The 21,448-nt window shown below is 38.1% G+C and overlaps 1 protein-coding gene across 2 annotated transcripts in view; it reads right to left on the bottom strand.

Annotated features, from left to right (window-relative positions):
* LOC106880428 (organic cation transporter protein) overlaps positions 1-21,448 on the bottom strand; it is an 86,445-nt gene that overhangs the window by 16,062 nt on the left and 48,935 nt on the right. For both annotated transcript variants that reach the window (XM_089358617.1, XM_089358616.1), the window contains exons 4-5: positions 6,969-7,123; positions 1,703-1,871 (exon numbers count right to left, since the gene is read on the bottom strand). In XM_089358617.1, the coding sequence (XP_089214743.1) occupies positions 1,703-1,871; positions 6,969-7,123 (324 nt within the window). The remainder of the gene's footprint in view (positions 1-1,702; positions 1,872-6,968; positions 7,124-21,448) is intronic.

The raw sequence follows: 21,448 nt of genomic DNA, 5'->3' as shown, positions 1-21,448 counted from the left end.
AATGGACGGATAGGTGTTCTCACCTTGTTCGTTGTTACCACGGCATTTTGGCTGATGTACTCTCCAAACTTCATCAGGTATTCTGGTGGAATTTCAAGCCCAACCCTTTATTTGACTAATGGAGAACTCATTTGGTAATAACAAACAAGGTGAGGACATCTATCCATCCATTGTAAATAATGTACATAATTTCTCATCCTAGAGATATAGAAAAGCATTCATTCATCTGTTTATAATTCTCAAAGTGATACGTTTCCAGAGGATAAAGAATATCCTTTTATCTTTTACTAGTTTCATTCACTGGACTGCAGCCATACTGGGGCACCACCTTGAAGGGTTTAATCGAACAAATCAACCCCTATATTTAAATTTCTTAAAGCTTGGTGCTTACTCTATTGTAATGGTAGTGGGACAAACAAAGATCACACATGCACATACACATACGTATGTATATGACAGGCTTTTTTCAGTTTCCACCTACCAGATCTACTCACTAGACTGATTGACTCAGGGTTATAACAAAAGATAACCGCTCAAAGTACCATGTAGTGGGATTGAACCTAAGACCATGTGGTTAGGAAGCAAGCTTCTTACCACACAGCAATTCCTGCATCTTAGTAGATTCTTCTTATCTGATCACAGGTACAGCACTGCGTATTTGGCCAAAGTACCTCACTCTTTCTTTTTAAGTTTAGTTTACTGAAAATTAGGTCCTACAGCAACAGTCTTCAGACTGGGCTACACAAGAGAAATTGTGGAGGATACACAAGTTTTGTAGAAACACTGGACTTTTGAAGTAATCACAAATGCACCTCATGTGTCCACTTATCTGTGTAAATAGGGATTTTCAGCAATCTGTAACCAAAACTAAATTTCTCTATAAAAAAATGGAATCTTTTATTGAAACCTTATCAATGATGAGTAAGAAATTAAAATTAGAAATCTATTAAAATTTACAGAGACATCAAACTGTTCAAAGAAGTAAACTCAATTACTATATAAGTCAAAGTTTTCACACTATAATTACTGCCCCAAAAAGGTAGGTCAACTTATATGCCAAAATGTCTTTGGAGAACCAAATATTCTATGTGAAATGCAGCAGTATTTGGAAAGATAGTCATAATGTTTGAATGTTTACACTACATGTTTACACTATATACTATATCGACTTGTATACCAGTAAATATGCTATAGAATGCATCAAAATATTGTCTTGTAATTATCATAAGCTTTCAAAGGAGCAGGTATAGCTGTGTGGTAAGAAGCTTGCTTCTTAACCATGTGGTTCAGAGTTCACTCCCACTGTATGGGACCTTGGCAAGTGTCTTCTACTATAGTCTTGGGCCAACCAAAGCCTTCTGAGTGGATTTGGTTGACAGAAACTGAAAGAAGCTTGTCGTATATATGTGTGTATGTGTGTGTGTGTGTTTGTCCCCCACAACCACTCAACAATAAGTGTTGGTGTATTTACATCCCTGTAACTTAGAAGTTCAGCAAAAGAGACAGATAGAATAAGTACCAGACTTAACAAAAAGTAAGTACTGGGGTCAACAAAAAAATTTCTTCAAAGATGGTGCCCCAGCATGGCTGTAGTCTCATGACTGAAACAAGAAAAAGGTAAAAGATAAAAAATTTGTTCATTTTATATTCAAGATATTAAATATGAAAAGGAAAAATAATTATATAAACAAAGTCAACTTACAACCAATATAGGAAAAATGGTAGAAAAATAAGAGATGCAGCCAGACACAGAAGATGCCAATCTCTAATCAAATAAGCAATTCCAGCCATTGCTATTTGACCCGTAGCAAATGCAATGTGACTGAACAAACCAACTAGAGATCTGTGAGAATGAGGTACTATCTCTATGGCTGCAATGAAGTAAAAACAAGTATGTTAATATAAATTTAACGGTAGAGTTTTAAGACTTCATTAGTAAATGATCTGTTTAAATCCAAAATTAGGTTCAGGCTAGAATATTGAAAAACAAAAACTATATAAAGGTTGGTAATAGGAATAAGTTTGCATGGCATGGTGTGATAGAAGAAACTATGGCATACTAGGTTATTTAGATGAACTAAGGAATAGATGGTTGCTAGAAACTGTAACCAAATTTCCCTCCATTTACATGTTTTCACTTAAAAAAAAAAGGAGCACATTGGATAATGTTCACCAATGTACAGTGAGTCTGAAAACGTTTGGATGGTCATGGCTGGAATATCTTCAATTGTAGGTTTGCCTGTAGTTACAACAAGGTAGAATATATTGTGAATAATTTTGATATTGGAGAAAATAAATGTTTTTAAATTTGATTTTTTTTATAGTAATTGCTTTCAACATAGGTATGTGGGGAGGAGATTTTGTGGGGAGATAATTAAATTGCCCCAAAACTTGGTTGGTACTTGGTAACATTTGAACTTAGAACATGAGGCTGGAAGATATACTGCAAAGCACTGTCTCCAATGCTCAAACAATTCTGTCTTTATTTTTATCAACCTTGTCCAAACAGACCTATGATGAAAGGTGTGCTAACCACAGCCATCATGTCTAATGTAGCCTTCATACTTTTTAGATGATGGAGTGTAAATTGAGGGAGATTTGGCTAAAATTTCTAGCAGGAAGAGCAACCATGTAAGAGCTCCCTTGTTAGCTTGTAATAATAGTTTCGAATTTTAACACAAGGCCAGCAGCAGTTTTAGAGGGAGGAGGTTAGTCAATTACATCAACCCAGTACTTGACTGGTACTTTGTTTTATTGACCTCCCCAATAAAGAATGAAAGGCAAAGCTGAATTTGAACTCAGAAAAATAGAGTTGAAAAAATGCTGCGTATTTTGCCTGATATATTAATATATCTGCCAGCTCATTGCATTTTGCTGGCTTGTAATAATAAGCATGGAATGACTTAGAAAATTTGGAAACAGGCATGGCTGTATGGTAAGAAAATTGCTTCCTAATCACATTGTTTTTTGGTTCAGTTCCACTGCATGGCACTTTGGGCAAGTGTCTTCTAGTATAGTATATATAAGTAATTTAGATTCAGTTGAATTAGGTAGTTGAAGCACCAAGTCAGTCCGGTATTATCAGCACAGCTCAAAGGTGAATAAAATCAAAATAAGTAACAGGATGCCAAGTAGTAATGCAATACAACCATTTCAAGTGGCTCCATTTAATTGAATAATGCAATCATTACATCAATTTAAATACAATGCTATGTTCAGCTGCATAAATATGGATTTTCAACAGACAAGATATATTAATATAAAGAATTTCATGTTATCACTGTTGTAGCAAGAATAGCTAAGAGAAAAACAACAATTTTTTGAGTGGCATGGAACAGAGTGAAGGTCATAGAGTTGTAATTCATTTCCAATTTATCTATCTCCTTATCATCAACAAAAAAGTCTAAGAGTAGAAGACTGTATGTTTAGAATAAAGAGTTGACAGCTTATAACTGGCTGTTGGTCATAAATTTCATACTGTCACAGGTACCTTTCAACCACCAAGAAAAAGAAACAAAATTTTAGAAAGAGTCAATTAGATAGTAGTAAATTATATTAATATATCTTTAGTCAAATATATCTTTAGTGCTGTATTTAAATTGATGTAATGATTGCATTGTTCAATTAAATGGAGCCACTTGAAATGGTTGTACTGCATTACTGTTTTACATCTTGTTACTTATTTTGATTACACACACACACACACACACACACACACACGTATGTATGTATGTATGTATGTATCTATCTATCTAGCTAGCTATATATATATATGTATATATGTATACACACACACAAACACACACACACACACACACACACACACACACACACACGTATCTATGTGTGTGTGTTTGTCCCCCACCACTGCCAGACAACCAGTGTTGATTTGTTTACATCCCCTGTAACTTGGCATTTCAGCAAAAGAGACTGATAGAATAAGTACCAGGTTTTAAAATATTAGTCCTGGGATAGATTCATTTGACTAAAAATTCTTCATGGTTGTGCCCCAGCATGACAACAGTCTAATGACTGAAACAAGTAGTAAAAGAGAACTATAAATTAACAATCTATGACCTGTCTGCAATGAAAATGTTAATTCCATGTAAACATTTGAAAGGAAAATATAAACTATATATATATATATATATATATATATATATATATATATATATATATATATATATATATATATATATATATATATATATATATATATATATATATATATATATGTGTGTGTGTGTGTGTGTGTGTGTGTGTGTGTGTGTATGTGTGTGTGTGTGTGTGTATATATATAAGAAACTATAAAAGAAAAAGACACACACTTTACATAGTCTTAATATCATTTTTAATATATCGGCTGGTTTCACTTTCGCTATTCATGATATTATGGTTTAGTTATTTGAATATGTATTTTCTTAAGAATACTTGTTCGAAAAACTTGTTTAGTGAGGGGATTTATGTACAGTGATGTAATCGTGAATTAAAATATGTAAAAAGATAAAAGTTGGTTATGCGTGCATATTAAGACATGTTCTGTATTTCTCAACGAAAAAAAGTTTCTTTATTTAAATGTTCTTGTGGAGAGATTGTGTCTTTGCACTGGTAGAAAGAGAAGATTGTGAAATTTGGTTTGATGTTATCTGCACATTTTTCTATATGTTCACTGAGAGGAATTTGCCTGTATTGTGGGAAACGGATTTGCTCTTTATGTAGAGTGGTTCTTCTTCTCAAGGTCATACTCGTCTGCCCAATATAGTTGTGTTTACAACCCAAGCAGGTTATTACATAAACTAGGTTTTCAGGGGCACAAGTGAAACTAGTTTTAATTGTAAACCTCTGTCCTTGTTTGAAAAGGAAATCCAAGCCTTCAAGTAAATTGGGGCAGGTTCCACAGTTTGGGCGTCTACATTTTTTAACCGTTGGTTTCGTGGTTGTTTTGTAAAGCTTTGCATTTGTTAGTAGTCTCTTTAGCGATTTGTGTTGCTTTTTGCATTTAATGAGTTTGTGCGTTTTCAGGATGTCATTCATTTTGGGATCTCTAGTTAGTAAAAGAAGATTTTTCACAATAGTGTTGAATGCCTCACTGTTTCTGGGGTTGTGTGTTGATATAAATAGTGGTGTTTTGAGATGAGGTGTGGTGTTATGTTTTGTTGTTCTTAGTGTTGATTTGAAATCGAAAATTTTGTCGATGTTCTCCTTCTAAATGATAAAACAGTCATCCAGGTATCTTTTCCAATTTTCTCTTATGTAAAGGTAAAATGGGTAACCATATTTCTGAAGTGATACTTCATATAAGGTGAATTCAAAATAACCCATTATTAGGTTCGCAAGAACAGGGACTGCTTTCGTTCCCTTCGCAATTCCGCATTTCTGATGATAGTATGTGTCATCAAACAGGAAATAATTGTTCTGAAGTATAAATTTCAAAGATTCAACAATAAAGATCTGATTTATGCATTCCGGGAGTACTTCGGGGTACTTCCAACCAGAATTTAATTGCTTTTATTCCATAGTCACGTGGAATGTTGGTGTAAAGATTGATAACATCGAGGGTAACCAATATTGCCTCTTCATTAATTGTTTTTGGTAAGTGCTCTAGCATGTCTAAATTGTCTCTAATTAAACTTTTGATGTATTTCAGTAAGGGTTTCAGTAGGATGTCTAGAAAATTGCTTAGGCGGTGGGTTTCACAGGCTGGCCCAGCTACAATGGGTCTTAAAGTTAAGTCTTCTGGCATTTGGATATTTATGTATTTGCCTGGTGATTGTTTGCAAGCTTCATTGATTATCTTGCTCTTGTGTATTTTAGGAAGGCCGTAAAAAAGACTGGGTTTACATTTGAAGTTCGTGATGTAGTCTGTTTCTTTTTCTGTCAGGCCTTTTCCATGTAGAAGAATTAAGGCTGCAAGATTTTTCATTATTTTTTGTTGTTTATAGTTTATAACTTTTTCGTAGAAGGCCTCGTTTTCTAGTATGGATAATTCTAGGTTTTTATAGGGTTCTGTGTTCATCAGAACTACAGCACTTCCTTTGTCTGCTTCTTTAATTGTCAGGTCTTTGTCGTTTTGTAGTTCAATTAGATTTTTCCTTTCTAGATTGTTGAGGTTCGAATTAATTTTTTGTTTATGGGATGTATAAGGGAAATTTTGGATATGGTCTCAGAAGTCATCCAGTGTTTTATTTCTACCCTTATGTGGAAGGTAATTACTTCTGTTTTTGACTAGTGATTCATCTTCGTTGTTGTAGTCAGTTAGTGTTTCAGCAAGTCGTAGTTTTCTGCAGAATTCCGAAATATTGTCTTTAATTTCATTATGGTTAGATCTTTGTGGGGTTGGAGTAAACTTTAAACCTTTGGCTAGTATATTGATTTTTGTTATAGAGAGAGTTTTCTTTGATAAGTTAATTACTTTGGGTTTCTCCTGTAAGTTTTGTTCCAACGTGTGTCCCTGTTTCTCTCCACTTGGTCTAAAAAATGTTTATTGTAATTCGGTTGGTAGAAGTTATAATTGGTGTTATTATTGTTATTAATTAAATCAATATTATTACTACTTATTATATTGAGATTGCTGAGAGGTTGGTGTTGCTGTCTGGGTAAACTGGTTGGGAGCACGTGGTTAGGGTTTCTTCATTGGAATGAATTGTTGGGGTGCTTAATTATGTTTGGAATGCTGGGGAGCTTGTTGTGCTGTTTGGGTAAATAGGACTCTTGGATGTTTCTAGTCGCTGGGGAGAAAAAATTACTCCTAACTGTACGTTGGTTTATTCTAGTGTTTCTAATTGATGATTAGTCCCTGTTATTAGATATAGAATGGTTTACTTCTAGGTGATGGGTCAGTTTTCTGTGTTTGTGTTCTTTTGGATGTTGATCGTTTGATTTAGGTGGACATGTATTTATTTCTGTAGATGTATTTGTTCTTGATTTTTTTTAGGAAGGGGTTATCTGAAGTGTAATCATCAACTCACCAAGAATAAATGCAACCATAAAAATACTGGCTCCTGATGAACCAGCAAAGAAACGGAGTGTGGCAAGAGCTTCAAAGCTTCCAACAAAATAGAGTGGGAGGACTGTTACAATGCTGAGAAGAAGTGCTAAATAAAGAGACAACTTTCGGCCCTTCCTGAAACAGAATAGAAATTAATGGAAGTTAGTATAATAATGGTAAAATAATTATTGCAGTTGCAGTATTCAAAACATAAGCTAACCATTCAGAAACATGCAAAAGACCATTAACTTCACTTAAACATCTATTTGTAAAATGGTGTTAAAGTTTTTGGCACTCAAAAATGTGATCTATTCACTGATGTAAAATTCTGTTGCATCTGAAAATTTTTGAAAATGCAGTCATATATATCACTTAGGATTTTAGTGTTTTTTAAGGGGCGGGGTTGCTGTTGTTTTTGCTTTTTGAGCATGAAACTCTAGAACTTTAAAATTATGAAAGCAAAGAAAGAGAGAAGGAGGAAATACTTAAAATTATAGGCTATGTGCTTATCCCAACACCATTAGTACTGTACTTATCATCTTAAGTGTTTCAGTCTTTTATGCCAGCATGGGTTGATGGTTTTTTGGCAGTTGTTTTATGATGGTTTCTAATTTAGGGACAAAGTCAACATTTTTGAGGGCAGTGGATTAATTGATACCATTAAATACAGTTCATGACTAGTACTTATTTTGTCAACTCAAAAGTATGAAAGGCAAAGTTGACCTCAGAACAACACCCCTAATCATCCTGCCAGTTCAACACCTTAATAATAATAATAATAATAATAATAATAATAATAATAATAATAATAATAACAATAACAATAATAATAATGATAAGACAAGGTCAACACTTGGAGATGGCTAAGAAAAAGTGATCTGAAAGGATGCACTGAGGCAGTGCCCAGGAACAAGCTCTGAGAACTAATTACACCAAGTTCCAAATAGATAAGAGTAACGAATTGCCCATTTGTAGGATTATGGCAGCAGAAACAAAACAATCTTGCATATTGTGAGTGAGTGTAGCAAGCTGGCCCAAAAGCACTACAAAAGGAGACACAATAACGAGGTTAAGTTCGTCCACTGGAGGCTATGTGAAAAGTACGGCCTGAACAGAGCATGGAAGTGGTATGAACATGAACCCGAAAGAGTCACCGAGAACAAGGAACATGAGATACTGAGGGATTTTACAATACAATGTGACTCCCTAATTGAGGCTTGTAGACCAGATATCGTGGTAGATAAAGGAAAAAAGGAAACCGATATCATAGATATTGCAGACCTGGAGATGCATGCATAAGTGACAAAGAACTAGAAAAGATTGAAAAGTACTGACTACTAAAAGACAAAATTGCAAGAATGTGGACTATGAAGAGAGTGTCTGTCATTCCAGTAGTTGTAGGGGCACTCAGAGCACTAACAGCCTAGTTCGAGAAACATGTCGAAGAAATCAGAATTGACTTGAAAGCAGAGCAAGCTCAAAAAACTGCTTTGCTGAGGACAGCTAGGATTTTGAGATTGGTTCTTGGATGCTGAATGTCTCCCATGATAATTAACAACCAAGTATCAAACCTTATAATGTGCAGAAAGAAACCCTGTGAGGTCTCTGACAATAGGTTGCAGTCTGCTCTCACAGAATCTGCCAGGACAAACAAAACCAAACGTTCTGAGAAGTAAATGATAAAATAATAATAATAATAATAATAATAATAATAATCCTTTCTACTAAAGGCACAAGGCCTGAAATTTGGGGCAGGGGGATTAGTCGATTACATCGACCCCAGTGTTTCACTGGTACTTAATTTATCAACCCTGAAAGAATGAAAGACAAAGTAGACGTTGGTAGAATTTGAACTCAGAACATAGTGACGGGCAAAATACCGCTGAGCATTTCATCCAACAGGTTAATGATTCTGCCAGCCTGAATAATAATAATAGTAATAATAATGATAAGGATTTGTTTTATTAGCCACAGGGGAATAGATGAGGAGTACTTCACAAGTACAGTCAACAATCTGTGTGGGGTTTTACATAAAAGACGAGGAGAAAGAAATTTTACCTTTTACTTTAGTCAATAGACTGCAGCTATGCTGGGCACCACATTGAAAGGTTTAGTGGTACAAATTGATCCCAGTCCTTATTTTAAACTCTGGTGCTTGTTCTATTGGTTTCTTTAGCTAAACTGCAAAGTTATGGTTGTCAAGTAGCGGTGAGAGACAAACACAGCACAAACACAGACACACACATACACACATGCATACACATACTCTCTGTCTGTCTGTATGTCTGTCTCTCTCTCTCTCTCACACACACACACACACACATGCCTATGCAATGGACTTCTTTCCTGTTTCTATCTATCAAATTTATTCACAAGACTTTTGGTTGGCCCAGGACTATCATAGAAGAAAACTTGCCCAGGGTGCTGCATAGCGTAACTGAACTTGAAACAATATGGTTGAGAAGCAAGCTTCATAAAGTTTTAAAATTTTCTGGAAAAAAAATGTTTTTTCTGTGGTCTACCCCTTCCCAGAAACCAAGAGTAGCCTCTCTATAGGTAATTATAGTTTCATTTTACAAATACTCCAAAGAAAATTTCATTCAGTAATGCTTCACTAAAATGTCTTTCAAAAGACAAAGTAAAAAAATGATGTTTTCACATTATGTGATTTGAATATAATAATGATAAGAATAATTATAGTTTTAATTTTTTGCACAACAATTTTGGGGGAGGGTGTAAGTCAATTACATTGATCCTAGTGCTTGACTGATACTTATTTTATAGTTATATTGTCAGTGACAATATATGATGTTTATGTGTAGCAATATATTACAGTACCAAATATAACCACACAACAATAAGCAATGTCACAAGAATTAGTTACCTTTTGCACAATAACAATCCAATACTCCAATGCAGAATCAATAACAAGATTAATGCTCTCACAGTTCGACTTCAATTGTCTATTGGTTCATCTATTTATAAGACTCATCCAGTCCACTGATAGTCACATGCAAGGGTGTCAGTTCACTCCACAACATTTATCAACTCCGAAAGGATGAAAGGTAAAGTTGACCTCAGTGGAATTTGAGCTTAGAACGTAGATGGATGAAATGCTGTTACACATTTTTCCCAGCATGTTAATAATTTCGTTGGCTCACTGCCTTAATAGTAATAATAATAATAATAATAATAATAATAATAATAATAATAATAATAATAATAATGGGCAATAAACACTGAAAATGTAGAAAACAGCTTCCATCACATGCCAGGGGAAAAAACTAGAAATAGTTGATAGCTTCTGTTACCTAGGTGACCAAGTCAGTAGTTGGGGTGGATACTCTGAAAGTGTAGCTGCTAGAATAAGAATAGCCTGGGCAAAGTTCAGAGAGCTCCTATCTCTGCTTTATTCTTTATTATGAGCACATTGGCTCTTACAAAGAAGGGACAAACAAAAACAGGCAACACAATACAGTGGGGTACATAAAACATAAATCGAATGAAATTATGAATATAATGATATAATGAAAAATGAAATGTCTTACCTGTGCCCCACATGTAGGCAGTGTCATTTAACTGCTTATGTAACACATTATTCACGAACTGCTTATTGTTTTTTACATTTTTTTTTGGTTTTAAAACATTATTTTAAGTTTTACAAATTTCACTTACTTTCAATTTACTATGTACTCTATTATGTCATCAAATGGCACCACTGGTGGTAGTTCATCGCATCGAACCAGCAACTCTGTTATTACAATTTGTTCACCAAATAATTCTTTTAATCTTTCTCCTTTCTCTCTAGCAAAACTGCCTTTATTGTCTTTGGTATCCTCATTCCCTGATAATTTTAATCTGATTACATTTTTCATTTTAGTGATCTGTTTCTCTATTTCTATGCTCTTTTTATACTCTATCATCATCCTCACATTTTTTCCTTTTGGTACCCCTTCCTGTTTTCCGTCTCTATTCTCTCCTGCTGTTCCTGGTTTTTGTGTCTCAACCATCTCTATCCCTCTCTTACTTTTTATTGTTGTTTTCTTTCCTTTCTGCATACTTGTTTTTTCTTCTGTAATTTTCTTTTTCGTTATTTCTGATCTTTCAATTTGTATCTCCTCTATGTTGCCTTTCCTCTTTTTTTTGCAAGCTTTTTGGTGGTGAATTACTCTCTTTTTACTCTTTTGTTTCAGTCATTGACTGTGGCCATGCTGGAGCACCGCCTCTTTTTTGAGTCAAGGTAATCGACCCCAGGATTTATTCTTTGTAAGCCTAGTACTTATTCTATCGGTTTCTTTTGCCGAACCGCTAAGTTACGGGGACGTAAACACACCAGCATCGGTTGTCAAGCGATGTTGGGGGGACAAACACAGACACACACACAGACACACACACACAGACACACACACACAGACACACACACACACACACATATATATATATATATATATATATATATATATATATATATATATATATATATACACACACATATATACGATGGGCTTCTTTCAGTTTCTGTCTACCAAATCCACTCACAAGGCTTTGGTTAGCTCGAGGCTATAGTAGAAGACACTTGCCCAAGGTGCCACGCTGTGGGACTGAACCCAGAACCATGGGGATCGTAAGCATGCTACTTACCACACAGCCACTCCTACACCTATGCATTTTCATCTCTTTTCTTCTTTCTTTTTCCAACTGAGTATTTTCCTTCTACATTTTCTATCTCTCCCTTACTTGGCTTTGTGCTGTCACTCCTCCCCCTCCTCCTCCTCCTCCCCCTCCTCCTCCTCCTGTTCTACTTCTTGTTTCTAGGGATACCTTGCTTTCATGTATCCCCGTACTCCACAGTGGTAGCAGATGGGAGGTCTTCCCTCCACTACCACTCTTAGTTTAACATCCTCTGGCAGCATAATTTCATCTGCAATTTTATGCAGGTCCGGTAAACTAATTTGGACTGTCACCTCGAGGCTGTATCCAAACCAGTTTACCTCTGTTGTCCTCATGACCTTCAGCACATTGGTCTCTTTCTCCATGTTGAAGAAGATGGCTGCCACCAGTCATGCTTCATCGATTTCTGGGGGCACTCTGCCAATCCTAACTCTGGCTGCACGTTTGCCACAGTAGGTTGGCAGTAGTGCTCACTCTTCCAACCTCAATGGCACCGTGAAACACTTTATTGCATCCTGTTCGGTCACAAACCGTACCTTCACTGTGCCATACTTCTTGCTTCTGATGTACAATGTCGTTAGGTGTTTAATGTCCTTAAGACATTCTTCCATTACTTCAATGGTCACTATTTCCACCCTTTTACTTGAATTTGACAGTGTTCTATACACTACAGTTTTTTTAGCTGTTTCCTCTATTGCTTCTTTTGGCGGGGTCAGCCTCAGGCTGTTTCCTTCTTTAACTATGAGTTCATTAGACTTTTTCAATCTCTATTTATCGAACTTCACTTCTTTCACTTGCAAAACGTCGTTATTCAAACCCCTTCCTGTGGCTGCAGCATAATTGATGGCTGGTTTGGTCTCCATTATTTTGTTGCTTCACACTTGTCACAAATGACAAGAAAATTTCCAGAAAATATATATAAAAATCACAGTTCACAATAAAATTAACAGAAATTTTTCTACCCTGCAGGGTGAAAATTACTGTTTATCAAAGGACAACAGTTTGATTTCAATTAAAGTATTTCACTTCAAAATAACATAGATTTACAATAAACAGAACAGGAAACGAACTGACATGCTGCAAGAAATGAAGCTAGTATGCTCCACTGGATGTGTAATGGCAGTGTGCATACACGACAAAGTGTAAGCACCCTGAGAGCAAAGTTGAACATAAGAAGCATCAGATGTGGTGTGCAAGTGAGACAACTGGTATGGTCATGTGTTGCATATACACGAGGACAGCTGTGTGAAAAGTGTCACATCCTAACAGTATAGGGTACCTGTGGAAGAGGCAAACTCTGGGAGACCTGGGATGAGGTGGTTAAGCATGACCTTCGAATGGTGGGCCTCACAGAGGCAATGACAAGCTACCGAGACCTTTGGAGATATGCTGTGCTTGAGAAGACTCGGTAAGCCAAGTGAGACTGTAACTGTGGCCTATGCCAGTGTAGCATAACCAGCCCATTTAAGAATACCGTTCAATCATTGGGTAATAAACTGTGCTTGAGAAGACCTGTTGAGTCAAGTGAAATCATTGTTGTGGTCGATGCCACTATCGCCTGACTGGCACCCATGCCGGTGGCACATAAAAAGCACCATTCGAGTGTGGTTGTTGTCAGTGCTGCCTGACTGGCTCCCGTGCCGGTGGCATGTAAAAGCACCATTCAAACGTAGTTGATGTCAGTAATGCCTGACTGGCCCTCATGCCAGTGGCACGTAAAAAGCACCCACTACACTCTCGGGGTGGTTGGCATAAGGAAGGACATCCAGCTGTAGAAACTTTGCCAGATCAGATTGGAGCCTGGTGCTGCCTTCTGGCTTGCCAGTCCTCAGTCAAACCATGCAACCCATACCAGCATAGAAAACAGACATTAAACAATGATGATGATGATGATGATGGTGATAATAATAATAATAATGATGATGATAATAATAACTCTTTCTACTATAGGTCCAAAGCCTGAAATTTTGAGTGAGGGGGCAAGTCAATTATATCAATCCCAGTGTGTAATTTTTTTGACCCTGAAAGGATGAAAGGCAGAGTTGATCTTGGTGGAATATGAACTCAGAACATTAAGACAGATGAAATGCTGCTTAGCATTTTGCCTGGTGTGCTAACAATTCTACTAGCTCACTACCTTAATAATAATAATAATAATAATAATAATAATAATAATAATAATAAAAATAATAATATTTTACCTCAGTGTCACTTTGATGGCATGCACTGCTCTCTCACTCAATAATAATAATAATAATAATAATCATCATCATCATCGTTTAACGTCCGCTTTCCATGCTAGCATGGGTTGGACGATTTGACTGAGGACTGGTGAAACCGGATGGCAACACCAGGCTCCAGTCTGATTTGGCAGAGTTTCTACAGCTGGATGCCCTTCCTAACGCCAACCACTCAGAGAGTGTAGTGGGTGCTTTTACGTGTCACCCGCACGAAAACGGCCACGTTCGAAATGGTGTCTTTTATGTGCCACCCGCACAAGCCAGTCCAGGGGCACTGGCAACGATCTCGCTCGAAAATCCTACGGGAGCCAGTCAGGCGGTACTGGCAACGGCCACGCTCAAAATGGTGCATCTCATGTGCCACCCGCACAAGAACCAGTCCAGGGGCACTGGCAACGATCTTACTTGGCTTGCCGGGTCTTCTCACGCACAGCACATTTCCAAAGGTCTCGGTCAGTAGTCATCGCCTCGGTGAGGCCCAATGTACGAAGGTCTTGCCTCACCACCTCAGCCCAGGTCTTCCTGGGCCTACCTCTTCCACGGGTTCCCTCAACTGTTAGGGTGTGGCACTTTTTCACGCAGCTATCCTCATCCATTCTCACCACATGTCCATACCAGCGCAATCGTCTCTCTTGCACGCCACAACTGATGCTTCTAATGTTCAGCTTTTCTCTCAAGATACTTACACTCTGACGGGTATTCACATTGACATTACACATCCAACGGAGAATACTGGCTTCATTCCTTGCGAGCTTACGTATGTCCTCAGCAGTTACAGCCCATGTTTCACTGCCATGTAGCATGGTTGTTCATACGCATGCGTCATACAGTCTGCCTTTTACTCTGAGTGAGAGTCCCTTTGTCGCCAGCAGGGGTAAGAGCTCTCTAAACTTTGCCTAGGCTATTCTTATTCTAGCAGCTACACTTTCAGCGCACCCACCCCCACTACTAACTTGGTCGCCCAGATAGCGGAAGCTATCGACTACCTCTAGTTTTTCACCCTGGAATGAGATAGAAGTTGTTTCCTGTTTGTTTACAGTCTTTATTGCACCTGAACATCTGCCACAAACAAAAACTAACTTGCTAGTTAACCTGCCTTTGATGTTGCTGCACCTCTTATGTGTCCATAGCTTGCACCGGGTACATCTTATAGAGTTACTACCTACTCCTTTTCTACATACTGAGCAGGGCCATCTACCTGAAGGGGTTTGTGTTTTATCTACCTTCCTACTTATTAGGATTTTGGTTTTAGCTAGGTTGACTCTAAGGCCCTTCAATTCTAGACCTTGCTTCCACACCTGAAACTTCTCCTCTAGTTCTGACAGTGACTCCGCAATTAGGGCAAGGTCATCAGCATAGAGGAGCTCCCAGGGGCAACCTGTCTTGAACTCCTCTGTGATTGCCTGGAGGACTATGATAAATAAGAGGGGGCTGAGGACGGAACCTTGGTGGACCCCTACCTCTACCCGGAATTCATTGCTGTACTCATTTCCAACCCTCACCTTACTGGCAGCATCTCTGTACATGGCTCGCACAGCTCTCACTAACCATTCTTCTATCCCAAGTTTCCTCATTGACCACCAGATAAGGGATCGGGGGACCCTGTCAAAGGCTTTCTCCATGTCAACGAAAGCCAGGTACAGAGGTTTATCCTTAGCTAGGTATTTCTCCTGCAACTGTCTCACTAGAAATAAGGCATCAGTAGTGCTTTTACCTGGCACGAACCCAAACTGCATCTCATCTAAATTGATTCGCTCCCTAATTAGTTGGGCTATGACCCTCTCTGTAACTTTCATAACCTGATCTAACAGCTTGATGCCTCTGTAATTATTTGTATCTAAAGCGTCACCTTTACCTTTGTAGCAGTTGACTATGATGCTGCTACACCAGTCATTGGGTATGACTCCTTCGTGTATCACCTGGTTCGTAATACGGGTGACTAGGCTATAGCCAACACTGCCAGATATTTTGAGCATCTCTGCAGTGATTCCTGATGGGCCGGGGGCTTTCCCGGTCTTCATACTCTTAATTGCTTTATCTACCCTGGTACTATCAACTCAGATAGCTGGTCCCTCTATTGGGTCAACATACGGCAGGCTCTCTTTCTCCCATTCATTCTCTTTATAATAATAATAATAATAATAATAAATGCAAAAGAAATAGACAGAGAAAAATCCCAGCAATGGTTGAGAAGCTCAGGACTCAAAGCAGAGACTGAAGAATTTTTAATTGTTGCACAAGACCAAAGCCTCCCCACCAGAAATTACCAAAAACATATAATGAAAAAAAACATAACAAGTAACTGCAGAATATGTGGCGATGGACAAGAAACAATAAATCATATTATCTCTGGCTGCCCAGTCCTGGTTAAGAAGGAATATATTCACAGACATGACAGAGATGGGACCTATATACACTGGAAGCTATGCCAACACTATGGAATAACAACAGAAAAAGATGGTATAAACACACGCCAGAAAAGGTCACAGAAAACGAGAAAGCAACCATACTCTGGGATATGCCAATACACACAGATAGAGAAATTAAAGCCAATAGGCCAGATATAGTTGTCAAAGATCACGAAGAAAAAAAAATGCTTTCTAATTAATGTATCAATACCAGCAGATGACAACGTTTCCCTAAAAGAAATGGAGAAACTTTCAAAATACAAAGACCTGGAAATAGAGGTAACTCGAATGTGGAATCTAAAAACAGAAACAATTCCTATCATAGTAGGCACCTTAGGTATAATAAAAAAATATTCAGACAAATACATAACAAAAACACCAGGACTTACAAATATATATAGCATACAGAAAATTGCACTACTGGGCACTGCACACATCCTACGCAAAACACTTTCAATTCAGTAACCATAAGAGCATCACAGCAAACCACAGCACATATCCAAGGCACACAGACTTGCGTTTGGTAGTGAAGTGAAAGCATGTTATAAAAATAAAACTACTGAATAATAATAATAATGATGATAATAATAATTGCTTCTTATTTAGGTGCAAGACCAATAGGCTGAGGGCAGAGTCTTTTCTGATAACGTTGACTCCAGTACTAGACTGGTACGTAATTTTATTGATCCCACAAAAGGTAAAATTGATGGTGATGGGATTTGAACTTAGAATGTAAAGAGCTACATTAAATATCAAGAAAGATTTTGTGTTGACATCCTAACAATTCTGCTGATCTGCAGTGCTACATGCATATACACACATATAAACACACAAGCACACAGACACACACAGACACACACAGACACACACACACACACAGTGATAAAACATGAAAATATAAAGACAAAACAATATATATATATATATATATATATATATATATATATATATCATCATCATCGTTTAACGTCCGCTTTCCATGCTAGCATGGGTTGGACGAATTGACTGAGGACTGGTGAACCAGATGGCTACACCAGGCTCCAATCTGATTTGGCAGAGTTTCTACAGCTCGATGCCCTTCCTAATGTCAACCACTCCGAGAGTGTAGTGGGTGCTTTTACATGCCACTGGCATGAAGGCCAGTCAGGCCGTACTGACAATGGCCACACTCAAAATGGTGTATTTTACGTGCCACCTGCACAGGAGCCAGTCCAGCGGCACTGGTAATGATCTCGCTCGAATATCTTTACACGTGCCACCAGCATAAGTACCAGGAAGGCGACGCTGGGCACAGGTGCCATCACGATTTTGCTTTTGCTTGCCCCAACAGGTCTTTGCAAGCAGAGTTTCGTGTCCAATGAAGGAGACGACGTTGGCATGGGTGCCAGTCATCGAATTTAGTTCGATTTCAATTTCACTTGCCTCAACAGGTCTTTGCAAGCTGAGTTTAGTGTCCAATGGAGGAAGGTACACAGAAGTGGGCTGGCTACACCCCTGGCAGAGGCCTTAGATTTAGGTCTCACTTGGCTTGCCGGGTCTTCTCACGCACAGCATATTTCCAAAGGTCTTGGTCAGAAGTCATCGCCTCAGTGAGGCCCAATGTTCGAAGGTCGTGCCTCACCACTTCATCACAGGTCTTCCTGGGCCTACCTCTTCCACAGGTTCCCTCAACTGCTAGGGTGTGGCACTTTTTCACACAGCTATCCTCATCCATTCTCGCCACATGTCCATACCAGCGCAATCGCCTCTCTTGCACACCACAACTGATGCTTCTTATGTTCAGCTTTTCTCTCAAGGTACACTCTGTCTAGAATGCGCACTGACATTACACATCAATCGGAACATACTGGCTTCATTCCTTGCGAGCCTATGCATGTCCTCTGCAGTCACGGCCCATGTTTCAGTGCCATGTAGCATGGCTGTTCATACACATGCGTCATACAGTCTGCCTTTTACTCTGAGTGAGAGGCCCCTTGTCGCCAGCAGAAGTAAGAGCTATCTGAAATTTGCCCAGGCTATTCTTATTCTAGCAGCTACACTTTCAGCGCACCCTCCCCCACTACGAACTTGGTCACCTAGATAGCAGAAGCTATCAACTAAGTCTAGTTTTTCTCCCTGGAATGTGGCCAAAGTTGTTTTCTGCATATTTTCAGTGTTTATTGCTCCTGAACATCTGCCACATACGAAAACTAACTTGCTAGTTAACCTTCCTTTGAGAATAATTACTATGAAGCATAGTGCAGAATATAAAGGATCGTGGGTAAGGCCAAAACAATGTGAAGTAAATGCAAGGTAAATCACAAGAAAACAAATATGTGAATTAATGCAGACTTACCTTGTATTCAATATTTCGGAGTTATGACCCCATTTTCAAGAAATATTGAACACAAGGTAAGTCTTTATTAATTCACATATTTGCTTTCTTGTGTTTATTTCACATTGTTTTGGCCTTACCCACGATCCTTTATACAATACACACACACACACACACACACACACATACACACACACACACACACACACACACACACACACACACACACAGACACATATATAACAATAATAAAACTTTAATGAAACATCATATGCTTAGTGTCATTAAATCGCATTAATGGGTTTCAATTGACCTTTGTCATGTATTGTCACTATGTAGTACAACATAATTAATGACATAAGCATCAACAACAATAAAATTATCATCATCATTGTCCTCATCATCAACTAGCAGCAGCAAGTAAAGACAATAGCAGTTTGCTTTTTCTATTGACTTTGTTGCAGAATCAGCAGCAACAAGGTGAGTGACATAATTACCTGCAATGCAGTGCAGTATCCGAGTCATGACCTTGGATCCAGAAATCCAGCATTTATTCAGCACATCTGCTATAAAATATTAAATGCAAAGTCAGTATTGGAATTAATGGAAACAACTTAGTCAGACATTAATTAATGGAGTTTTTTTCTATTTGAATGTACCAATTCTCACTTGATAATATAAACACACATGCACACACACACGCACATGCACACACACACGCACATGCACACACACACACACATGTATGTACATGAATTACTTGTTAGGGTATTTGGCTCACAATTGTAAGGTCATGAGTTCAATACCTAGTGGTGTGTTGTATCCTTGAGCAAGACACTTTATTTTATGTTGCTCCAGTCCACTCAGCTGGCAAAACTGAGTTGTATCTGTAATTTAAAGGGCCAGCCTTGTCATATTCTGTGACACACTGAACCTTCCTGAGAACTACATTTTAATTCCACAAGCAGGCTGTTCTTTTGATCAGATCAACTGAAACACTCATCGTTGTTACTGATGGAGTATCAGTATGTATGAATATCTTCATCACCACCATCATCATTGTTTTAACATCCATTAGTCCATGCACACATGGACTGGATGGAATTTGTTGAAGTTGATTTTCTTCAACTGGATTCCATTCCTGTTACCAACCCTCACCTGTTTCCAAGTAAGTAATATTTTCCCATCACCAGACATGTTTTCATAGAAGATTGGGAATGAAGGACATTGCTTGTATGACAGTGACATCGTTTCTCAACTATCACATGATGCGAAGGTAAGGAGACAGTAACACACACATGCATATGAGCATACACACACACACATATACATACATGTATACTATATACCATGGGTACCTTCTAGTTGTCATCTACCAAATCCACTCACAAGGATTTGGTCTTTCTGGGGGTGTAGGAGAAGACACTTGCTCAAGATATGTTTGCATAGAAAATCTATTGAAAACGAGATAGTTACAACCAAAAAATTTCCTTTCAGTACTATTCACTCATACATGTTCATTTCTTTCCTTCCCCTACCTCACTTTATATACCTTCCTCATCTTTTTCTCCCTCCCGCCACCCCACTCTCTCTCCTTCTATCTCCTTTCTTTCGCCTCCTCTCTCTCTCTCTCTCCTTCTATCTCCTTTCTTTCGCCTCCTCTCTCTCTCTCTCTCTCCCTCTCCTTCTCCCTCTCCCTCTCCTTCTCCCTCTCCCTCTCCTTCTCCCTCTCCCTCTCCTTCTCCCTCTCCCTCTCCCTCTCCCTCTCTCTCTCAATATATATATATATATATTCACCCTCCTATCTTAGTAGCTGACTTACTGTTCTGACGATATATACTGAAATATTTCTAGCAACTGTTTCATATTATGAAATGTTTTAACTGAAGAAGATCTTGAGTGATGGATGCAATTCCTATTATATATTATGCAGACCTGAAATATACTTATTAAATTATTTCAAAATATCACAATTTGGTTTGATTTCATTATCACAACATATAAGATTCAATGCCAGTAGAAATTAGCCAGTCCAAACTCCACTTATGTGGTTTCTCTAACAATTTAGAGTAGTTTGTTATATTTGACTTAAGTAAAAAACTCTGGTACCATACACTTCTTAGTGTAACATGAAATATATATTTATTCTTTTATTCTTTTTATTCTTTTACTTGTTTCAGTCATTTGACTGTGGCCATGCTGGAGCACTGCCTTTAGCCGAACAAATCGACCCCAGGATTTATTGTTTGTAAGCCTAGTACTTATTTTATTGGTCACTTTATGTTGAACCACTAAGTTATGAGGACATAAACACACCAACATTGGTTGTCAAGTGATGATGGAGGGACAAACACACACATACAAATATATATATATGTATATATGTATATATATATATATATATATATGAAGTCAATTGGAATGGCTCCAAAAGATATAGAAGTCCTCGCTTCAGATCGAGTTGGATGGCGAACAAGGGTGTGGAGTGGAGTGAAAGCATTTGAAGAGGCCAGGATGATGCAAGCAGGGCTCAAGAGACATTTAAGGAAAAAGGTGAAGACTGAGAAGGTGAATGACAAGGACCTTTTTGTGTGCACAGTCTGTGACAGACCATGTCTGTCCTTGGCTGGCCTCAAATCTCACCTGCGAACCCATGGAAAACAAACCTCATCCAGCTATTCTGATTATATGTCTGTGCACACGTTTGAATGTGGTGTGTGCCAGAGGGTTTGCAAATCCAATGGGGGTCTTAAAAGACATGTTAGGATCCACAATGAGCAGAACTTACTTGCAGGTATTGGCAGTATAAATCAGAGGTGCAATCTGT

Source organism: Octopus bimaculoides, chromosome 10 (assembly GCF_046866305.1).
Source record: "Octopus bimaculoides isolate indiv1 chromosome 10, ASM4686630v1, whole genome shotgun sequence".
NCBI lineage: Eukaryota > Metazoa > Mollusca > Cephalopoda > Octopoda > Octopodidae > Octopus > Octopus bimaculoides.
This window is presented reverse-complemented; position numbering and strand designations above follow the sequence as displayed.